General features: G+C 37.7%; 1 protein-coding gene across 6 annotated transcripts; it reads left to right on the top strand.

Annotated features, from left to right (window-relative positions):
• The first annotated feature begins 708 nt into the window (after nt 1–708).
• Nucleotides 709–20,865, top strand: LOC113146301 (6-phosphofructo-2-kinase/fructose-2,6-bisphosphatase). 6 transcript variants are annotated; one of them, XM_026333712.2, is made up of 16 exons: nt 2,504–2,525; nt 3,337–3,519; nt 3,701–3,784; nt 6,582–6,707; nt 8,210–8,306; nt 8,477–8,543; nt 8,684–8,758; nt 8,877–8,933; nt 11,801–11,922; nt 12,642–12,849; nt 14,268–14,414; nt 14,861–14,965; nt 16,454–16,583; nt 17,114–17,176; nt 17,350–17,414; nt 18,181–20,865. In XM_026333712.2, the coding sequence occupies exons 3-16, from the start codon at nt 3,754–3,756 to the stop codon at nt 18,238–18,240; spliced, it is 1,353 nt and encodes a 450-aa protein (XP_026189497.1). In that variant the 5' UTR covers nt 2,504–2,525; nt 3,337–3,519; nt 3,701–3,753; the 3' UTR covers nt 18,241–20,865. The 6 variants fall into 6 exon arrangements, 5 of the variants coding, with proteins under 5 accessions (XP_026189494.1, XP_026189495.1, XP_026189497.1 ...); XM_026333709.1 differs by lacking the exons at nt 2,504–2,525; nt 3,337–3,519 and adding an exon at nt 709–1,135 and having other exon boundaries at nt 3,654–3,784; XM_026333711.2 differs by lacking the exon at nt 2,504–2,525 and having other exon boundaries at nt 2,844–3,519.
• Nucleotides 20,866–20,940: the final 75 nt, after the last annotated feature.

Below are 20,940 nucleotides of genomic sequence, written 5' to 3'. Positions count from 1 at the left end.
GTACGTGTATTTTTGTGATGACTGATGTGCCTTTTAGACCTTAGGACTGAAGACATTCGGGCTAATGCTGTAAGAAGTGAATAATTTATAACAGTACTTTGAGAAATAATGCATTTGTTACTAGATAATATGATAATATTCCATAGTTGTATTGCATGGATAAGGTACTTATTAAATTCCTGACCCGAAACTATGAAATAACATATATGGAAATGGTGAATAAAGAGAAACAAAATATGTTTATTTTAAATTCCTCAGAGCAGTCACTGTTAAAAATTTGTAGTTACAGAGTAGACAGTGAAAAATTGAAATACAAGTCAATACAATACAAAGTAATAGCAGTAAAAGATAGTTACACTTTGGACAAACAATTCTCAAAAAATGAATGTTCAATTTTTATTGATATGTTGGTGTGCTCACAGTTGCAACTCCAGCTGTTTGATCATGGTAGTTTGTAATATGAACTGGTGCTCCTGATACATCTTACTAGTGATGGTGTGTGTGCTTCACGTGTTGTTCACCAAATCATCAAGATTCTTGACAAAGGCTATTTTAGGGGTTTTGTTGGGTCAGTCCGAGTCAAAAGTCTGTGACTGACCCTTTTACTTCTACTACAATTGCAGACACACACAGTGAGAGAGAGAGAGAAAGAGTGAGTGAGTGAGATCTCAAGCATCAACGATCTTCAGACTCTCCAGGGGACAGAGGAGAGGCGTGGCGGATGATGGGAACATGCATTTGTACAGAGGCGTATTTGCTGTTTACTGACGTATTGTGAAGAGGTGAGAGACGGTAAGAGGAGGTTAAACCTGGAGGACTAGTTTCCCCTGACGCAGTGTGAATGCGCGACTGGCCAGCCAACGAAATACTAAATCCGGAGAGGGCCACGCTCTGAGGAGGAGGGCCAGCATTTTAGGACCCTTTGGCAAGCTGCAACTTGCCTGTATCAACCGAGCGTCATACATAATAGGATCAGAAGCAGGGACTGGCAGTTTGTGCATACATGCAAACAGTCATAACACACACATAGTCCGCCAGGAATAAAATTAGAGGATGAACGGTGCAGGGATTACGCAAGACGGGGGCGAACCGCAGGGGGGCGCGGGAAGTACGCTACGGTTCCAGCGGCCGCACGGTGAGTAACAGTTAACGGCAGCACACACACACACACACACACACACACACACACATCGCTCATGCCCAGACTGTCAGATCATGCAGGAACTAGTTATATAATTGGCTGCAACGCTACACAGGCTACGCGTGCGGCGTGGGCATAATCAAACACGTCAATGAAAACAGCGGCTCGAGTGGTCATGTTCTCACGGCAATAGAGCGACTGTTTAACGGGGGTACACACATCTTGGTTGTAGATATGCACTTTATCTGTTCCTTCTCAAATGACTGTCACATGATCCGGATTCGGTTGTGAAAGGGTTGTAAACAGGCGGCCACATGGTGTTGTCCTTTTGAGACCAATAGTCCAGCTGGACCTAATTTCAGTATAATCAGAAATTCACCAATATTCCATTCTAGATTCATTTTAATGTTTTCATCTAAACAACTACGGTGGTGTAATTGGTTTTGAAAGGCCGCATAGTCTAAATGATTTGTCCTCGCCATGTGGAATAAATGTCCGGACAGACACTATCTTGTGTTTTTGTTAAGAGACTGTTACTACATATGTAGTCACTGATATGAAAAGATAGATTTAAAGGGTTATTTTTTCAAATAATAAAATAATTTAGTGTTACTGTGAAACATACGGAAGCGTCGGGAGTGTCACCCAGACAAAACTGTGACGTTATATCGTTAAACAAAACGTTTCTTGTGTCTCGGGGCGTGGAGCTGATAGGGTTATGTTAATGGGCGGGTGGGTGAACCGGTGATGTCCGGGGGTGATGGTCACGACATATTTCCACGTCGGAGCACGTCCACAGAAGACGTTCAGGCGGCAGGTTACACTGTTGGACAAATGCCGTTTGGAAAAGCGCAGCTTCTGCCCACATTGCTACTCGTCGACAAGTCGAGCCAGAAAAACTTGCTTCTCTTTTCACAAATATTGCATTGTATGCAAATGCCTAAATACTGAACCACACATCAAAGGGGATAACACACATCGGGATAATGAAGAAGGCAATAAAACAATAAAATGACATTAAATACAGTTTACAAACAGTGCATGAAAGACAAATTGGAATGAAAACGGGCATCTGAGGAGGGACTATTACTAGCTACAACTTGCATTTCATCCAATGTTGGGAATATGGCGGGTCGTCCAAACAAAATACGATTCATTATTTGCTCATGTGCTTTGGCCGACGGCCTGCACGCGCAGTTCTGCATATTTTTGTATTGTAGTGGCATTTTCGTGGCAGCCTATGAAACGTACCGCTTATCTCCTCCCTGGAGCGACAGAGAGCTGGGGAGGAGAGATATTGGATGGAGGAGAGGGGGGTTAGCTACATGCTCCAAGACACACGTGTTGCTCTGCCGTGCAGTGCTGTACCCACTACTACTAAATGGTAGGCGGAAGTATTATATTCCTAACTGTTGCTCCTAAATACAAAAATGATAAAGACTGGCTTAATGTAGAGGCATCAAAGACGCTGCTAGTAACCTGTGTGTTTGAATCATACAGGGATATGAATAGTTATGTTTTCTCATATCCTGAACATGATTAAGGATAAAACAACAGAGAGGCTACTTGTCACACAGACCCCTTCCTCTCTATTATATATATATATAATTATTATATATTTTTATATATACTGCAGCTGATAGAAAACACATCCCTCTATGCTGAGCAAGCTCACATCATATCCTGTTGTTCTGTTATTCCTCGGAACCTGTAATGTGGATCTGTGGGTGGAGTCCATTGGGAAATTGAGTGAATTTGTGAAAAGCTTCCTACACTTTGGTAATTTGTGATAAATTTTGAGAAGACGATGGCATGTTTGAATAACAAAACAGTGCAAAAGGCAGCATAGGATAGTGTGAAGAGTCAGTACAAAAGTGTAGAATATAAAATATTGTAAACAATCTTATTATACTAAAGTATGTCCCTCGGGATAGAGTGGTTTTAGTATTTCAGTAAAGTATTTTGTAACAGTGACTATAAGATAAACATAGTGGAGGTTAAAATACAGTATTTTCAAGTATAAGTAGACCTACTCATTACAGTGCATTTTGATTATAACACCTGCAGCCCTAAATTGTGGTATATTTATAATTCAGGAATTGTAGTGGTGCAGCACTGTAGGAACTTTGTTATTTTGCACCACTGGGTGATAGGTGAATGATTTTAACAGATGTGTGTCCTCGCATAAATTTTAGTGCCCCTGGAGACCAGACATGCCATGCAAAACCCACCATGAACACACTCTTTTGCTCTCTCTCTCACACATACACACAACTGGGCTGGTTTAAGATGAAACCACCGTAGAGCTGCTCGGCATGGTTGGCTTAACTGGGGCTAGTTGATGTGAGTGACAAGTCATCTGATCAGTCAGAGAGTCTGTATCCTTTGCAACATACCAGACAGGTTTGCCAACTGACAAACACACCTCCCACTCCAAGCTGTATGAGAAAGTTCAAAATATTCAGGCTCACCCGGATAGGTTCTTATTATTTTGTCCTCCTGTTAAACACAGTACACAAGTCTATACACAGACACACTTGACTCGTGAGGTCATGACAGACACACAAGGAACCCTCACTCAAAATCCTCTGGAGAAGACCTGGGGTCCATGGATGAAAAGCAGGCTGAGCCAACGCAGAGGCTGTGAGTACACACACTACACGATAAATATTTCCAAAAACATTGATACTACATTGTTTCCTTGGTGTTCCCTCACTTTAGTTTGACAGGTTGATACTGATACACTAAAGGAGGTGTGAGACCGGTGCAGTTTTGCTTATTAAAGAGTGTGTTTTTGGGTTTGGAGGATTAGCCCACTTATTAAATGTGGAGCACATCATCCCTCTCTATGAGAGACCAGCAGGCTATTCACCCCAAAGGTTCCCATGGGGCCATGTGAATGTACACTCTTCTCTTGAACCTTCAAATTACTCAAGGCCAGTTTTGATAATCTGCTGCTCGATTATGCAACTGTATTAACTAGGACTTCCAGCTAGAACAAATACACAGTGCTCAAAAGAGAATATCAGTGTCTTTTTGACCACAGAATATTTGATGAGTTTTTTCTGTCATTGTAGTCAAATTTCACACTCAGCTGATTAAATAAAAAGGAAATGAGTAAAATAGTTGAAAGAAAAGCAACACTTTCAATATACAGTGGGTACGGAAAGTATTCAGACCCCTTTAAATTTTTCACTCTTTGTGTCATTGCAGCCATTTGCCAAAATCAAAAAAGTTCATTTTATTTCTCATTAATGTACACTCAGCACCCCATTTGACAGAAAAAACCAGAAATGTAGAAATTTTTGCAAATTTATTAAAAAAGAAAAACTGAAATATCACATGGTCATAAGTATTCAGACCCTTTGCAGTGACACTCATATTTAACTCACATGCTGTCCATTTCTTCTGATCCTCCTTGAGATGGTTCTGCTCCTTCATTGGAGTCCAGCTGTGTTTAATTAAACAGATTGGACTTGATTAGGAAAGGCACACACCTGTCTATATAAGACCTTACAGCTCACAGTGCATGTCAGAGCAAATGAGAATCATAAGGTCGAAGGAACTGCCCAGGGAGCTCAGAGAGAGAATTGTGGCAAGGCACAGATCTGGCCAAGGTTACAAAAGAATTTCTGCAGCACTCAAGGTTCCTAAGAGCACAGTGGCCTCCATAATCCTCAAATGGAAAAAGTTTGGGACGACCAGAACTCTTCCTACTCGTCCAGCCAAACTGAGCAATCGTGGGAGAAGAGCCTTGGTGAGAGAGGTAAAGAAGAACCCAAAGATCACTGTGGCTGAGCTCCAGAGATGCAGTAGGGAGATGGGAGAAAGTTCCACAAAGTCAACTATCACTGCAGCCCTCCACCAGTCGGGGCTTTATGGCAGAGTGGCCCGACGGAAGCCTCTCCTCAGTGCAAGACACATGAAAGCCTGCATAGAGTTTGCCAAAAAACACATGAAGGACTCCCAGACTATGAGAAATAAGATTTTCTGGTCTGATGAGACCAAGATTGAACTTTTTGGCGTTAATTGTAAGCGGTATGTGTGGAGAAAACCAGGCACTGCTCATCACCTGCCCAATACAATCCCTAAAGTGAAACATGGTGGTGGGAGCATCATGTTGTGGGGGTGTTTTTCAGCTGCAGGGACAGGACGACTGGTTGCAATTGAAGGAAAGATGAATGCAGCCAAGTACAGAGATATCCTGGAAGAAAACCTCTTCCAGAGTGCTCAGGACCTCAGACTGGGCCGAAGGTTCACCTTTCAACAGGACAATGACCCTAAGCACACAGCTAAAATAACAAAGGAGTGACCGTTCTTGACTGGTCCAGCCAGAGCCCTGACCTAAACCCAATTGAGCACCTCTGGAGAGACCTGAAAATGGCTGTCCGCCAACGTTCACCATCCAACTTGACAGAACTGGAGAGGATCTGCAAGGAAGAATGGCAGAGGATCCCCAAATCCAGGTGTGAAAAACTTGTTGCATCATTCCCAAGAAGATTCATGGCTGTACTAGCTCAAAAGGGTGCTTCTACTCAATACTGAACACGGGGCCTGAATACTTATGACCATGTGATATTTCAGTTTTTCTTTTTTAATAAATTTGCAAAAATTTCTACATTTGTTTTTTTCTGTCAAGATGGGGTGCTGAGTGTACATTAATGAGAAATAAAATGAACTTTTTTGATTTTGGCAAATGGCTGCAATGACACAAAGAGTGAAAAATTTAAAGGGGTCTGAATACTTTCCATACCCACTGTAAGTGAAAAATAACCCACATACACTATCCAGTCAAGAATAAAGTCACTGAACAGCACAGGTGATTTTTAACTTTCTCTGATAAATCCTGTCTGAATGGGGCTTTACATGACAGAAAAAAAGACAGATTCACCAGAATTTTCAGTGACCAGTGATATGTTTGAAATACAGTGTGAATCCACATTGGGACAAAGCTGGTGAAAAGTTGTGCAAAGCATTAATGTACAGTGGATAAAATAACTAATTTATCATTATTGATGTTTTTTTCTGTTGAATATGAGGAAATAAAAAATGTCAAATTAGACTGTAGACTGCATTATTTTGAGACAGGATGTTCCTAATTTTGGCAATATTGCGCAAGTGAAGGAGATTTGTTTTATGTGTGCATTAAAGGACATGTCTTGGTTAAAAGTAACTTCAAGGTTTTTAACAGTAGTGCTGGAGGCCAAAGCTATACAATCTAAAGTAGCTATATTGTGAGATAAGCTAATAAGACTCCAAAATAAGATTTCTAATAAAACTTTTATGCAGGAAGTAAATCTTCTCATGTATGGTTTTCAACAAGGCACTGCCATTTTGTATTTCTCCACAGACCTGGAATTTCAGTGGATATCAGTAGGTCTTCAAGTGCAGCTCAGGAAATGTAACACTTTGTTTCCATCTGTGTTTTTGTGCATTACAGCATCTGTGCCCCAGTTCACGAACTCCCCAACCATGATCGTGATGGTGGGACTCCCAGCACGAGGGAAAACTTACATTTCTAAAAAGCTCACCAGGTACCTAAACTGGATTGGAGTTACAACTAAAGGTATTTTTATTACAGTACATAATTACAGTGAAACTCAGATTTCATTGGGACTCATGCACAGGGCCTCAGACCATATGATTATACTCAACATTGGTTATCCATCTGTTGTCTGTAAATTTCTCCCATTGTGTGTTTGTTTTACCTTATACGTCTTTATTACCTGAGCACTGGGCATGTATGATGTTAATACTCAAGCCACAGCAGGTGGTGGAGATGTTATGAGAAACTACTTCACAGTTTTTAAGTGTCACCAGAAACACTACAACCCCTTTTTATTGTTAAAACACAAATATATATATATATATATGTATATACCAATACCATATATATATATAAAAAAAAAAAAAAAAATTTCCCATCTCACCCCTATGGGTGGTGTGTGTCTTCCTCAATCTCGGGTCCTCTACCAGAGGCCTGGGAGTTTGAGGGTTCTTCGCAGTATCTTAGCTGTTCCTAGCACTATATATATATATATACATATATATATATATATATATATATATATATCACTGTATCACTGTACACATCATGTGCCGTTTTGTGTGCTGATTTAAAATTTAAGTAGGAGACAAGTCCAGCTGTCACAAATGGACACTATACCACACTCATCCAATATAAGTGTGTCCTTTTATGGCGCATGTCTGTATTGACAGCTAAAACGATGATCAGCTGATTTCTCATTGGCTACATGGAAATATCCAGTGGGAAGAGATACTGTAAGTTGAATAATAAAGTTTTCAAAACAACATTCAACAACATATTCTCCACAACATTTTGTTTCTTATTCAACATTTCTCAAACAGTGAGAAATCCCTGTGATTGTGATTTACCAAACACATTAGTGGTATATTTTGTTTCCACAGGCTACATTTCTCTTGAAATATTTATTGGCTTAAGTCTGGTACAACCTGGTTTTCTGCAGTCATTTGTCATAAAACATTATCTGCTCTTCACCTGAGGCACAAATATTGACAATCACTATGAGCTTAAGCTGATAATTATTTTTCATTTCTTTATTAAACACAAATATTAGACATTGACAATAACCTCAAACAAGCACTTGAAATAGCTGTGGATCAGACCTATACAATGTTCATGAGGAATTATATTCTTAGGATGTCTGGTGTGAAAAGGCTCTCTTGAAGTCATTCCACAGGATCTCTTTGGGGTTGAAGTCAATGGTCTGACTTCTTTGTGTGAAGTCATTCTGTGGTGGATTTACGTCAGTGTTTACTTCTCATGGATCTGAATTTAGCTCTTGACTTTGACCATCTTTTAAATTCAATTCAAAGTCTTTTGTCCATCAATGGAAATTTCATAAAATCATACAAATAGTTAATTCACATGCACAAAAATAAAATTTGCAATTGTGTAAAAATGAAAAGAAGAAAGAGGGTTGGTGGCAGTGGCCAAGAATATAGTTCTGTGACAATTCTGTGGCAACATATTAACTATGATTAGAGCAGTGGCATCGGCCACATAATTTCTCTCTGTTTTGACAGTGTTCAATGTTGGGCAGTACAGGAGAGATGCCACACGTTCATACAACAGCTATGAGTTCTTCAGACCCGACAACATAGAAGCTATGAACATACGCAAGTATGAGCCTTCAATTTCACAGTGAGAGCACTGCAAACAGTGTGTGTCTGATTTCCTTGGACTGTAACCCAGTTAATTATGAATAAAACTACAGTAAAATTGTCTGTATGTGTTTGGTGGAGGTCCAAATCAAATTGTGTTTTTGAAATGTTTTTTCTGTTTCTATACAGGGCATGTGCCCTTGCTGCCCTGAAAGATGTTTGTGACTACTTCACCAGAGATCAGGGACAGGTCGTGGTGAGTGGAATCTAACATCAAAGCTGTAATGCATATTTTTATAATAAAAATGTATGAAATTACAATGTGAGGACAATGTGAAAGGGTGTTTTTAAACATTAAAAAAATGAAGAATCACTATTTTTATTTTTCACTTTAAGGTTTTTGATGCCACCAACACCATGCCAGAGCGCAGGGAGCTTATCCTCGGATTTGCCAAGGAAAATGGTTATAAGGTTTGTTTGTTTTTTTTGTTTTGTTTTGTTTTGCTCTATTACAAATGGAAACCTAAAATTAAATTAAATGACATCCTAATTTTGCTGTAATGTCGCTCCATTATTTCCACTTGTTCAGGTTTTCTTTGTGGAGTCAATATGTGATGATCCAGAAATCATTGCTGAGAATATTAAGGTAAGTCTGTGTGTGTGCAATCTTTGAGCCAAGAGCTGTTTGAGCCAGGACTCAGTGCGTTTCTTTTGTTGTTACTAGTAGAACAGCAGCCCTGCCAGAACTGGTGTGACATTGGTTCCAAGATGAGATATTTTGCATACATGAAAAACAACCTTCCTGCTGGTTTTAAGGTTTTATGTTCTTTTTTCTTTTCTGTTGTTTTCACTTTATTTCAGCTCACGTCATTTTAACTAATTGTGATGTGAACATTAGTAGCAGTTGAGGGGAAACGTTATTGTAAAGATGATTTTTGCTAAAGGGGAAGTAACCTAATACAGTTTACCCATATTATACTCATTCCTTTGCATTTGAGTTCTATAATATTAAAATTGGAACTAATAGTCAGTTTAACAATAAATATCAAATATGCAAAGAGTGCATTGTGCCCTGTGCACTCCCTTATTTATCCTTTATCATAATGGGTGAAAAAGTTGGCATCTGTGACTCAGAGCAGCTCTTGACTAAAATTTGTCCAGTTTTCACACCAGCACCTTTTATGCAGCCGATTTGACTCAGCGTACATCAGTCCTTTAGGTCCTACTGACTTATATAAATACACGTACATGAGGCAATGAGAGTCAGCGGCGATGAGTATTAACAAGTGACATAAATGAACGTTTTTACGCTTTTTCCGTTTTAATGCCTAAACCTCACCGAGACGTTTTATTTCCTAACTCTTCCCAAGATGTTTTATTTCCTAAACCTAACCGAGACATTTTATTTCCTAACACTGAGACATTTTATTTCCTAACCGTAACAAAGACATTTTAATGCCTAAACATAACCCAGACATTTTAATACCTGAACCTAACCAAGACATTTCAATTTACGAAACCTCACTGAGACGTTTTATTTGCCAGACCTAACCAATGTTTTAATGCCTAAATATAACCAAGTCGTGCTTAAACTTAAGGATGTTACTTACACAATGTATGTAATGTACAGCTGTAGGATAAAAACAACCTACTGAACCTTCCAGTATGTTCCAGTAGGTGAGTAGGGACCTACTGATCTGTAACTACAGTCTGAAGGGAAGCCCAAACAGGCAATTGAATAGTATGACAACATTCCAACCAGGTTGCATGAGCGGCATCTCTGTATGTGTGTGTCTGTGTGTGTGGTGTGTGTGTACATGCGCATGTGTACTTGTATTACTATCTTTGAGAGGACCAGCATAATTCTATCACAGGACATTTGGCCGTTCCTAATTTTTTTAAATCTCCTGTTTGGGGCTTAACAATAGGTTTAAGGATTAAAGTTAGAATTAGGTTTAAATTAGGGCTAGACTAAGAACTGGGTTTAGAACTGGATGTGGAGAGTGGAGGCGGTTCTGGTGAAGATGCAGGCAGCTGAAGCTTATGAATGAATTTGTGAGTGAGTTGTAAAGATAGTGTCCTGTTGAGGATGACATTGTTGATAACAAGGGAAGGTTTTTCCCTTCCATGTAAGATATCAGTGTAAGGGCTTAAGGAATGCAGTGAGTCAGTAAATATGATGCAAGTGCAGTGTCACATGTAGCCAACTTTTTCCCACTAACCATTGAAGAGAAACTGTGGCTGTTGACAGTTACTAACATGATCAATGGTAAAAAAAAAAGTCAGCGAGTGACCTGGGTATTTGCAGTCATTTGTCATAAACTGTGATCTGATCTTTATCTGAGTCACATACAGTATAGATACACAAATATCATGTGCATAAGCTTAGGTGTGCAAGCTAAGGGAGTTTTTCCTCTCCACTGTCATTAAGTGCTTACTCAGAAGGGATTTGCTGGGTTTCTGTTTTTGTTTTTTTGTTTGTTTGTTTTTTGGAGATGAATGTATTGTGATTTGGCGCTATATAAATAAATTGAATTAAATAACACAGTAATAATTTATGTCTTTTTTTTAACATGTCCATTAAAGAATTACAGCACAGGTGGGAGAAGTAAGTAAACCTTGTTTGTCTGTAATAACATCAAACAAGTACTTCTGTAGCTGCAGATCAAACATGTCCAGGAGGAATTTAGGACCATTCTTATTTGCATAGCTATTCGAATGGCTCTGTGAGCTCATTCCACAGCATCTCTATTCGGTTAACATCTGGGCTCTAACTTATGGAGTCAGAACTGGGAAATGAAACATTGGCATTGTATGATTGTAATTTTCTTTAGTGTAAATATGTTTTCTAATGTCAAAGGTTTTTTTTTCAGTACAAATTCTTCAGTGCCAATGTTTTCTGAGCATTTTTTTCTCAATATGAAATCATTCTGTAGTAGATTTAGGGTAATCTTTGTAGGACTTTCCAGCTTTAAACAAATCAACAAATCTTAATTGTACGTTTTCTTGTGAATAACCAGCTGAAAATGTTTTAATGTTTTGCATAAGTCTTAGTAGCTCTAGCTCACACCTCTGATTTGGTTTCACTCATTGGACTCCAGGTAGCTTTTGTTGATGTCATTAGACAAGCAGTTCACATACCTTTTTCACTTTTAATCTTTGATGGACAAGAACAATACAATAATTAATGTAATGATCTATATGTTTTGTAAGTAGCATAAAATTAAAATTAAAATTGGACAACAGAATATTTTATTTAATTCTGCATATGTTCAAAATTTGTGTTAAAAAGATATTTATTTGAGTTTGCAGACTGAAATATGAAAATCAAGCAAGTGGAGTCATAAAATAATGTGTTGCAGTCACCACTTTTTGTTAAGAATGAATTCAGTGACTTCGAAGAGCGTTTGCTGGATCCAACATGGAACACACAGAATGTGAAAATATGAGGATTTAAGATAGTGTGTCCTTCAGTATTCTCTCTTTAAACCTGCCGTTTTGTTTCTCAAACAGCAAGTGAAACTTACCAGTCCAGACTACACAAACTGTGACAAAGAGGAGGCTGTGGCTGACTTCCTCAAGAGGATCGACTGTTACAAGTTGACCTACGTCCCACTGGACGACAACAAGGACGGGTAACATCATCTGCAATGTCAGAACCAGCTCAGCATTCCTATGTATACCCACTTTGAACTCCCCTTAGATTCCCACCTCATACCAGTGCATACGATGAATGAATTAATGAAACTCATTAAACTAATACCAATTTTTCTTTACCAGACCAGAAATTGAAACATGTCCAAATAATTTCATCAGTTATACTGTTTATACAACATGTTTTGTGTTGAACTTCAAATGTCAAGCACCAAACTGTTCTTGTAGCAAACCATCCAGACTCAGCTGGTTCTGTCAGAGGACGTGAGAATAACAGTTTAAGCTAATGTTAGCTAAATGGATAATGGGGTTTAATCTTCATCTTCCACTTGAATATTTTTGGAATAGTTCCTAGCACCTCTGCTGTCATTTTCTCCTTTTAGTTTTTCTATTCTTTTCTGAGCACTGGACTTTTTACTGGAGGTGCAGAGGCATAGTCTAGATTAAAATTTTTACCTTACAGTAGCATGACAGACCAAACCACTTTTCCTGTTGCCTTCAGGAAATATGGGAACTAGGAAAAAAGACTTCAATATATACCCAGCTGTTTTAGGAAAATTCTTTTAAATAATTAAATGTATACAGTTTTTTTTTTTGAAGATTTTTAAAGATTAAAGATTTTTTAAAAGCATTTTCAGTAGGAATTAATAAGATGAATAAAAGTTTTTTATAAAATGACAATTTTCTATCTCTTATGCAGGAACCTGTCTTACATCAAGATCTTCAACGTTGGTAGCCGGTACCTGGTGAACCATGTCCAGGACCACATTCAGAGCAGGATTGTCTACTACCTCATGAACATCCACGTCACCCCAAGATCCATCTACCTGTGTCGGCATGGAGAGAGTGAACTCAACCTTGTGGGTCGAATTGGTGGAGACTCTGGGCTTTCATTTCGTGGGGCAAAGGTCAGGAATCTCAATAGTTTTTCTCTCAACTGCTAACACATTCATTAAAGATGGAAAAACCCACAATGGTCACTGAAATAAATTGAAACTGACAAAAGTAATAGTAAATTAAAATTTACTGAAAATGAACTAATGAAAATCAAACATTGCTTGTGAATTGTGGTTCAACAGAAGAATTAAAAAAAAACAAACTAATGAAACTGGCCTCTACAGAAAAATGATGGTACTGTTTGGTATCAGGGTGTGTACCACACTGAACATAGACAACAGAAAGCTATTGTGTCAGGAGATTAATAAAAAAATTATGTTAAGACCATGTCCAAGCAGCTTGATGTTCCTGTGACTACAGTTGCACATATTATTCAGAAGTTTCAGGTCCATGCAACTGTAGGCAACCTCCTTGGCCGCAAGAGGACAACTGATGGCAAATTGAAGAGACAGATAATACGAATGGTAACCAAAGAGCCCAGAACAACTTCCAATGAGATTAGAGGTAAACTCCATGTTCAAGGTACATCAGTGTCAGATCGCACCATTCGTTGCTGTTTAAACCAAAGTTTACCGACTTTACTCCATAAAAAAGCAAAACTGGAATTTGCTAAAATGCATATTGACAAGCCACAAAGCTTCTAGGACAATGTCCTTTGGACACATGAGACAAAACTGAAGGTTTTTGGCAAGTCACATTAGCTCAATGTTCACAGATGCAAAAATGAAGTATACAAAGAAAAGAACACTGTACCTACTGTGAAACATAGAGGAGGCTTGGTTATGCTTGCCTGCTTTGCTGCATCTGGCACGGGGCATCTTGAATTGGTGCAGGGTACAAAGAGATCTGAAAACCTTCAAGGCATTCTGTGCTGCCCAGTATCAGAAAGCTTGTTCTCAGGTCATGGGTCCTCTGACAGGAAATGACCCAAAACACACAGCTAAAACCACCCAAAAATGTCTTAAGAACAAAACACTGGAGTATTCTAAAATGGCCTTGTATGAGCCCTGATCTAAATCCTATTGAACATCTGTGCAAAGAGCTGAAACATGCAGTCTGGAGAAGTCACCCTTCAAATCCGAGACAGCTGGAGCAGTTTGCTCATGAGGAGTGTGCCAAAATACCTGTTAACAGGTGTGAAGTCTCATTTAGAGTTACATAAATCGCTTGATTACAGTGATTGCCTCAAAAGGTTGTGCCACAAAATATTAAGGGTACCATCATTTTTGTCCAGGCCAGTTTTATTAGTTTGTGCTTTTGAATGCCCCAGTTGAATTTTTATTTATTATTCCTTTTTTCAGTTTCAAATTAATTCAGTGACCATTGTGGGTTTTTCTTTCTTTAATCGAAGGGTACCAACAATTTTGCCCATGTGTGTATATCATTAGATCCTGTTTCTGTTCTTATGTTTTATCTATATGTCTGTCAGTTTGCCAGTGCTTTGGGTTCGTACATGCGTGGGCAGTCTATCACTGATCTGAAGGTGTGGACAAGCCACATGAAGAGGACCATCCAGACTGCAGAGGCACTGGGGGTCCAGTATGAACAGTGGAAGGCCCTCAACGAGATAGATGCCGTGAGTGTGGGAATATATGTGTGTGTGCAATCACAGCATTTTCATACTCTGTGGTGGACATGTAAAAGCAGTGTCTGTACAATGTGATCTACTGTTAATATTTGTATAGTTTCATAAGTATTTATATGCTATGATTTCTGCTTTGTGCATGTGGGGGAGTGAAAATACAGAAGCATTTATGAATAATTGCAAACAAAGACCTTGTAATTATGATATCTTTATGATTATGATCATCAAATGATCATGTACAAATAATAAAATGAACTTTTATAAGAAGGTTTTATAGGAAAGTATAATATTTCCATGGATACAGTGGGCTAGACTGTGGGCTGCATTGTTAGCCTATATTTGTTTTGTTTTGGAACCTTAAGTATGCTGAATAAGTTAAGTTCATTTTTGCAATGTACTATTGCGATACTGAATTAATCTTAATCTTGCTGTCTTAGGGAGTTTGTGAAGAGATGACATATGAGGAGATTCAGGAGAATTACCCAGAGGAGTTTGCACTCAGGGACCAAGACAAGTATCGCTATCGCTACCCCAAAGGAGAGGTGAGTGTCAGCAGAGGGCTGAGACTTCATTGGTAGTCATGCAAAACCAGATGTTGTCACACACTGTGACAGAATGGAAAATGTGCACTAACAACAACTAGATGTGGAAATGGCTGCACTGACAAGCCTCTGGATTGATACAGTCTTTGTTTAACTTGTTATTGCTGATGAAAATGAAAATGCAATCGCAATTAAATGATAGAACTGCTAAGGTATAGTGATAGTTAAACATAGTTACCACTACAGCATCCAAACTTTACGTTGTATTGTTATGAAAAAAAACCATCCATTCATGTAAGACAAACCTTAATTTAACCTGTTGATCTAACCTAAGAACCAAAAACATCTCAGGTCTCCGCGTAGACTAGACCTAAAAAGAGATTGTGCACACTAAAATTAAACATTGTAGGAAAATACAGTGTCTACAAACCAAATATATTCATCCAGCCCTCTACATCATTTGATTTAATTTGCTAGTTTAAACACTTAATCAATAATTTAATTTAAATATGTCCTTTAAAGACAGTGTTGCAACAGCGAAATCAAAGAAATTCCTTTAGGTTCAGAAAGGAACCTTACACCTCTTCTAAGTTAAGCTACTTATATTTAAAATGGTGTTGTTGTTTTTTTTTTTTGTTGTTTTTTTTTTCCTTTTTCCATTTAGCTGTCATCTTATTTATGTTGCATAACAAGCCCAGTTACTAAGATGATGGAACATCAACACTGATATTTCAATTATGGGAAACGGGCAGGAAAAAATTTGTTTTCACAAGATCTAGATTATACTCTATATCTAGATTGACCACAATCACTGTTTGTTTTTTTTTTTGTTTTTTCAAAAACTACACTTTTTAGTGGTATAATTCGATACAGTGAAACAGAAATTCATATTGTGGTCTTAACTCAATTTTGACCAAATATTAATCCTGTTACTAGTTACTGAGTTACTAATCCTGCAATATTTTCATGACATCACCATAGAACGATAGATTATGGAGAAAGCACTGCTTAACCCGCTACTCCAAAAACCTATGACCCTCCCGTGTTTCATCAATAGGGGTGATGTGATTCAAACAAATCTGACAAGAATTTTCTGTAAACCGTGGCTACTAGAAAATAAGTTTTGACAACAAAATAAGAGAGTGGACTAGAGAAACTGAAGACTACAAATTTTCCATTTAACTCAGCCATTGCAACTCAACATTGCAGTGTAGTTTGTGATAAACAGTAAAAAGAAATATATATTTTCAGATTTTGCAGCAAATTGGCATTTTTGGTTAATAGTAGATACAGTTAACTAAGATTGTGATCGTGGCCATTATAACCCTTGTCTAACCTCAACATGTTAACACTGTCATTGTGCTAATGTTAGCATTAATAAATAACAGCTTAATGATTGTTTTTATTATGAATTCATTAGCAGCTTGTTTGTGTGAGACTGAACCACAGCAAAATATAACTTTTGTCAACCCCATGTCTGTGCACCAGTCATACGAAGACCTTGTTCAGCGACTGGAGCCGGTCATCATGGAGCTGGAGAGGCAGGAGAATGTTCTAGTCATCTGTCACCAGGCGGTTATGAGGTGTCTGCTAGCCTACTTCCTCGACAAAAGTGCTGGTGAAAAAAAGACATTCCTTCTTTCTCAATACCATAGTGGTCTGTTGTTGTCTAGAGGTTTCCTCTATTACCATGGACACACACAGCAGTTTATTTAGACTTATCCCTACATACATTACCTTGTTGCCCCAAATACTCACTACAGCACCAAATGTGGATTTAATCTGCAGCTAAAAATAGTTCCCAACAAATGCACAATTTCCTCCTGTTTATGTAATAAAATACATGAGCAGGAAATTACTGAGCCTTTTTTTAAAACAAAACGACATTTACAGCTTAAGTAGAAACCAGCGACTAACACGTTGCACGTTGTCTCTCATCAAGATACCAAAAAATAATACGAATAATTTGTGTCTTCCACACACAAACCAAAATGTCCAAAAGCTTTTAAAGGTATAACCAGTTTACTTCTCCATGGTTATTTTCTCTAATAGCAAGAATTGTGATAATTAATCTTTAAAACTTATGAGTTTTATCTACGTCATATTATGATTAATAAATGTAACTTTTTTTCTTGCCCTGTGTGACAGTTGAACTGCCCTACCTGAAGTGTCCTCTCCACACTGTTCTGAAACTCACCCCAGTCGCTTATGGTCAGTCTCTGTGTTACCATATATTTGCACAATGACAGCGCACCTTTTGTTTCCTGATGGATTGCTATTGTTTCCTTCAATTTTTTCATTTGTCGATAGCACTATGATGCTAAAATTTTGCCCCTTTCCGTCACATAATAATCACAACCTCTCATTGTGGCTTTTTTTCACAGGTTGTAAAGTGGAGTCAGTCTTCCTCAACATTGAAGCTGTCAACACCCACAGAGATAAACCATTGGTAAATTAAGATATCTTTTTTTTTTTTTCAAAATCGTAGTGTTTTGTGTTCCCAATAGCCTATGCATCTTCCTGTATTGCAAAATTGCACAATTCTGGGTTACTAATAAGCTAAGCTAAATTTTAGCTTCTTTAATTTCTGAGGCTTTCTCCTTGTTTCTGAGTTAACTAAATGGAAAACATTTTTTAGTTTTAATTCAACTTTAAGATCAGATGTAACCTATATTCAAAACTTACTTTTAAACTACAGTTTATAAAGTTTCAACTCCTCACTCAGAAATATTCATATTTACATTTCTAATAGGATCAGCAGTTATGATAGAAATGTTCCATCAGCGTGACCAATCACAATACAAGAAATTATTATTCATAAATCAGTCTCGTGGTTCAAAGGTTCAAACTGATTTTTTTATTTATGGTGATCACAGTAATGTACATGATTTTGCAGTGTATAAATTTTATTATGAGCTAGGGATGCTCTGTCACAGAAATAAAAAAAACAAAAACAAATTGAAACTCTGGCCACTCTAAGCCATGATGTTACAAACGTAAACTTGAACTCCTGATCTAGCTTATGACATCTTGAAAGCCAGGATGTCATAAGCTAGAAAAATGTGATTTTAAAAAATCAAGGGACAGACAACCAGTAGGCCTACACCCAACACCCATAGTGTGCTATTGAAGTGCCTTGAAGAATAAACCTGTCTGTTAGTTTCTCTTGACACATTCATAAACACACTGGCAGCATATTAATTTTTCTTTCTCAGAATGTGGATGTGGACAGGGACCCAGCAGAGGCATTGGAGACAGTCCCAGAGCACATCTAAAGGAGGTACTGCAACAGGGAGCTGCTGTCACGTCCTCCCATCCTCATGGAAAGTGACCTTTTTTTTTTTTTAAATCACAGTAATCATTGTGGTGATCGTTGTAAGATGAATTTCTTCAAAACAGTGAGACATTTCTCCTGTGGCAGTGTATTTCCAGTGTAACTGCACTTTATAATGCAGGACTCAGGCCAAATGTCTATGATACGAGGAGATTTACTTTACTAAAAACTACTGTGCTACTCTGGCCACAGGACAAATGTCACTGTTTATATCTTTATTGATGCATTAACATCAATGCAAATGCAATGCAAAGCAAAATCATTTGTCTATGTTAAGCTCAGTGTCTGCTGGCTAGTTTCATATTCACAGTACTGTGCAAAAGGTTTAGGCACTAAAATACCCTGGAGGTGCTTTTAATATAAATTACATAAATAATTTTTATCAATTTCTTATCAATCAGCTTCATACGAAGTGCAGTAAAGGGAACAAAACCTAAATCGAATCACTGCACTCCACTTTGGCTTTAACCCAGCAGAAGTTCTCTTTGGTTTACCTGCACCCAGTTTCTCCTAATACCTTGTGGCACCTTGGAGAGAAGCTGCTACAGTTATTTAGATTCAGGTTATCCCAGTGTTTCTGTCTTTTCATGGATCCCATACTGACTCCACACTGCAGAGATCAGGGCTGTGTGGGAGTCTGACCATCTGCTGCAGGACTCCTGATTCTTCTTGCCTCTGAAAATAGTTTTTCATGAACTCTAGTTGGTTCTTTATGGAAATGTTTTTCTGCACAATGAACCTAGGATCAACTGGACACCTGATGGTCTTGTGATATCTAAAACATCTAAAGTGCCGAAAAACCTCTGCATAGTACTGCAGAGAGTCTGAGAGCCTTCTCAGTTCACACACAGCAAAAATGCAAGTACACACTGAATTTTCAAGAATATCAACCCTGAACTAACATTTAGGTTTGAGTCACTTATATTTTTTCCTGGATGGTGCCACAGTGCTAACATTTATGAATGTTGAATAAAATTGGCACTTAAGAACAAAAGTGGCAGTACAAACCGCAAGCCCCACAATGATGTAAGTAAATGGTGAGAGAGTGTCTGGCACATTCACTCGATACCATATTGTTCCTCAGTCTAAAATATACAGTGCAGAATTCCTCTACACTCCCTCCATACATAGACACACTGTGAACACAGATATAGTCCTTGTACAGTGTGTGTGGGCTCTTGTATGTTTTTAACTGACATGGCTCATTTTAAGAAACATAAAGGGATCTGGTGCAATACTAATACCTGTGGTGCAACATGACAGTGTTTTTCATATCTGAAAATATTTCAAGGATAACTGGCTAACTGTGAAATCTGGCTAAATTGCACTGGCCTTGGTCCTAATGACAAGTCTAGTGTGCTGTGATCAGGTTTACTTTAAACCAAGGATTAGATCCAGGGTGTGCATCATAAAGCAAGTTCAATTTAGTAATCAGTAATATCCAGGATAACTGGTATTAGGAAGGTGGTTATGAATTGTGTTTTTTGGTCCAGCTCTGAAAATGGCAGAATTACACTCATAAACACTGGTGGAATACTTAAAATCACAATTTGAATAAAAAGCTGTAGATTGTACAAATATATAATATATATATATGGTAGTAAATCAACATGAAATTTTTAAATATGGCAGAATTTTTTACTTGTCATCTACTATAGAGATCCAGATTGTTCAATATTAAATACATGTATTATGAAACTGTCAAATGAACAAAGCGTGCAAAATACTACATAAAAAAAGAAATATGTGCAGTATGTTTTTATAGATGTGAAGTGTCTTGTCTGTCATGTTTTTTAACATGTGAATCTGAGTGATCCATATTTTGAACAAACAGAAGCAGAAATAGTTGAAATTAAAGCAATTCATTATTATAAAACCAATATTTTTTTTCTTAAGAGCTTAAAAATTACTTAAATGTATGACATTTCATTTTGTAATGACATTTTTAACCAATGAAAGGTTCCTGCCAAAATAACATAATATTTACATCATGCTCTTGTAATATTAAAAATTTGGGGATTCCAGAAAGTACCGGACATTTGGTCCTCCTTTGTTGTGTGAAACAAATTAGGAATATAAATAAGTACCGAAACAAGTATATATGTCTCTGGATAGGAAAGATAAGCAGAAGGGTACCGTCTCTCACTGACCTTAATTTTTTTTTATAGCTATAACAATGATTTATAAGACATAAAAGTGGATGTTAATGTGGAAAATTGTTTTTCTAACCCAGAAACGACATGTGGTCTTATGAAGTTATTGCTGTAAACAACATTATTGTATTTGTATAAGTAGCTGTTGCTGCTACTTGGTGATTTAACTGTAAACGCAATAGTTCTATCCAGTATTGGACCTTGTAGGAAAGTTTATTCAGTTTTTCCAGGTATCTCACTGGTTAAGAAACCTTTTGATCTACTTCATAGCACATTAGCTGCTCAATATATTACCATGAAGTGCCCTGGTTAAAAGATCTGTGATATCAGAAAATCTGAGCTGACAATTTTGCTTCATGTTACACACCCACTGTGTATTTCTCAAAAGCATTAGAAATGTACAGTTTGTGTCATCTGGGGTGCAAAAAAAAAAAAAAAAAAAAAAATACAAATTTTCATAGAAGATCCTTTTTTAAAAAAATAAAATA

This window comes from Mastacembelus armatus, chromosome 7, assembly GCF_900324485.2.
Source record: "Mastacembelus armatus chromosome 7, fMasArm1.2, whole genome shotgun sequence".
NCBI classification, from domain to species: Eukaryota; Metazoa; Chordata; class Actinopteri; order Synbranchiformes; family Mastacembelidae; genus Mastacembelus; species Mastacembelus armatus.
The sequence above is the reverse complement of the archived record's forward strand: the minus strand, read 5'-3'. Positions and strand labels throughout refer to the sequence as shown.

Excerpts from the sequence above, each read along its gene's own strand:
- LOC113146301 (XM_026333709.1), top strand. The coding sequence starts at position 3,694 with ATGACAGACACACAAGGAACCCTCACTCAAAATCCTCTGGAGAAGACC. Across the intron at positions 12,850-14,267 it reads TTTCATTTCGTGGGGCAAAG|TTTGCCAGTGCTTTGGGTTC; the intron begins GTCAGGAATCTC and ends TATGTCTGTCAG. Across the intron at positions 14,415-14,860 it reads CCCTCAACGAGATAGATGCC|GGAGTTTGTGAAGAGATGAC; the intron begins GTGAGTGTGGGA and ends TTGCTGTCTTAG.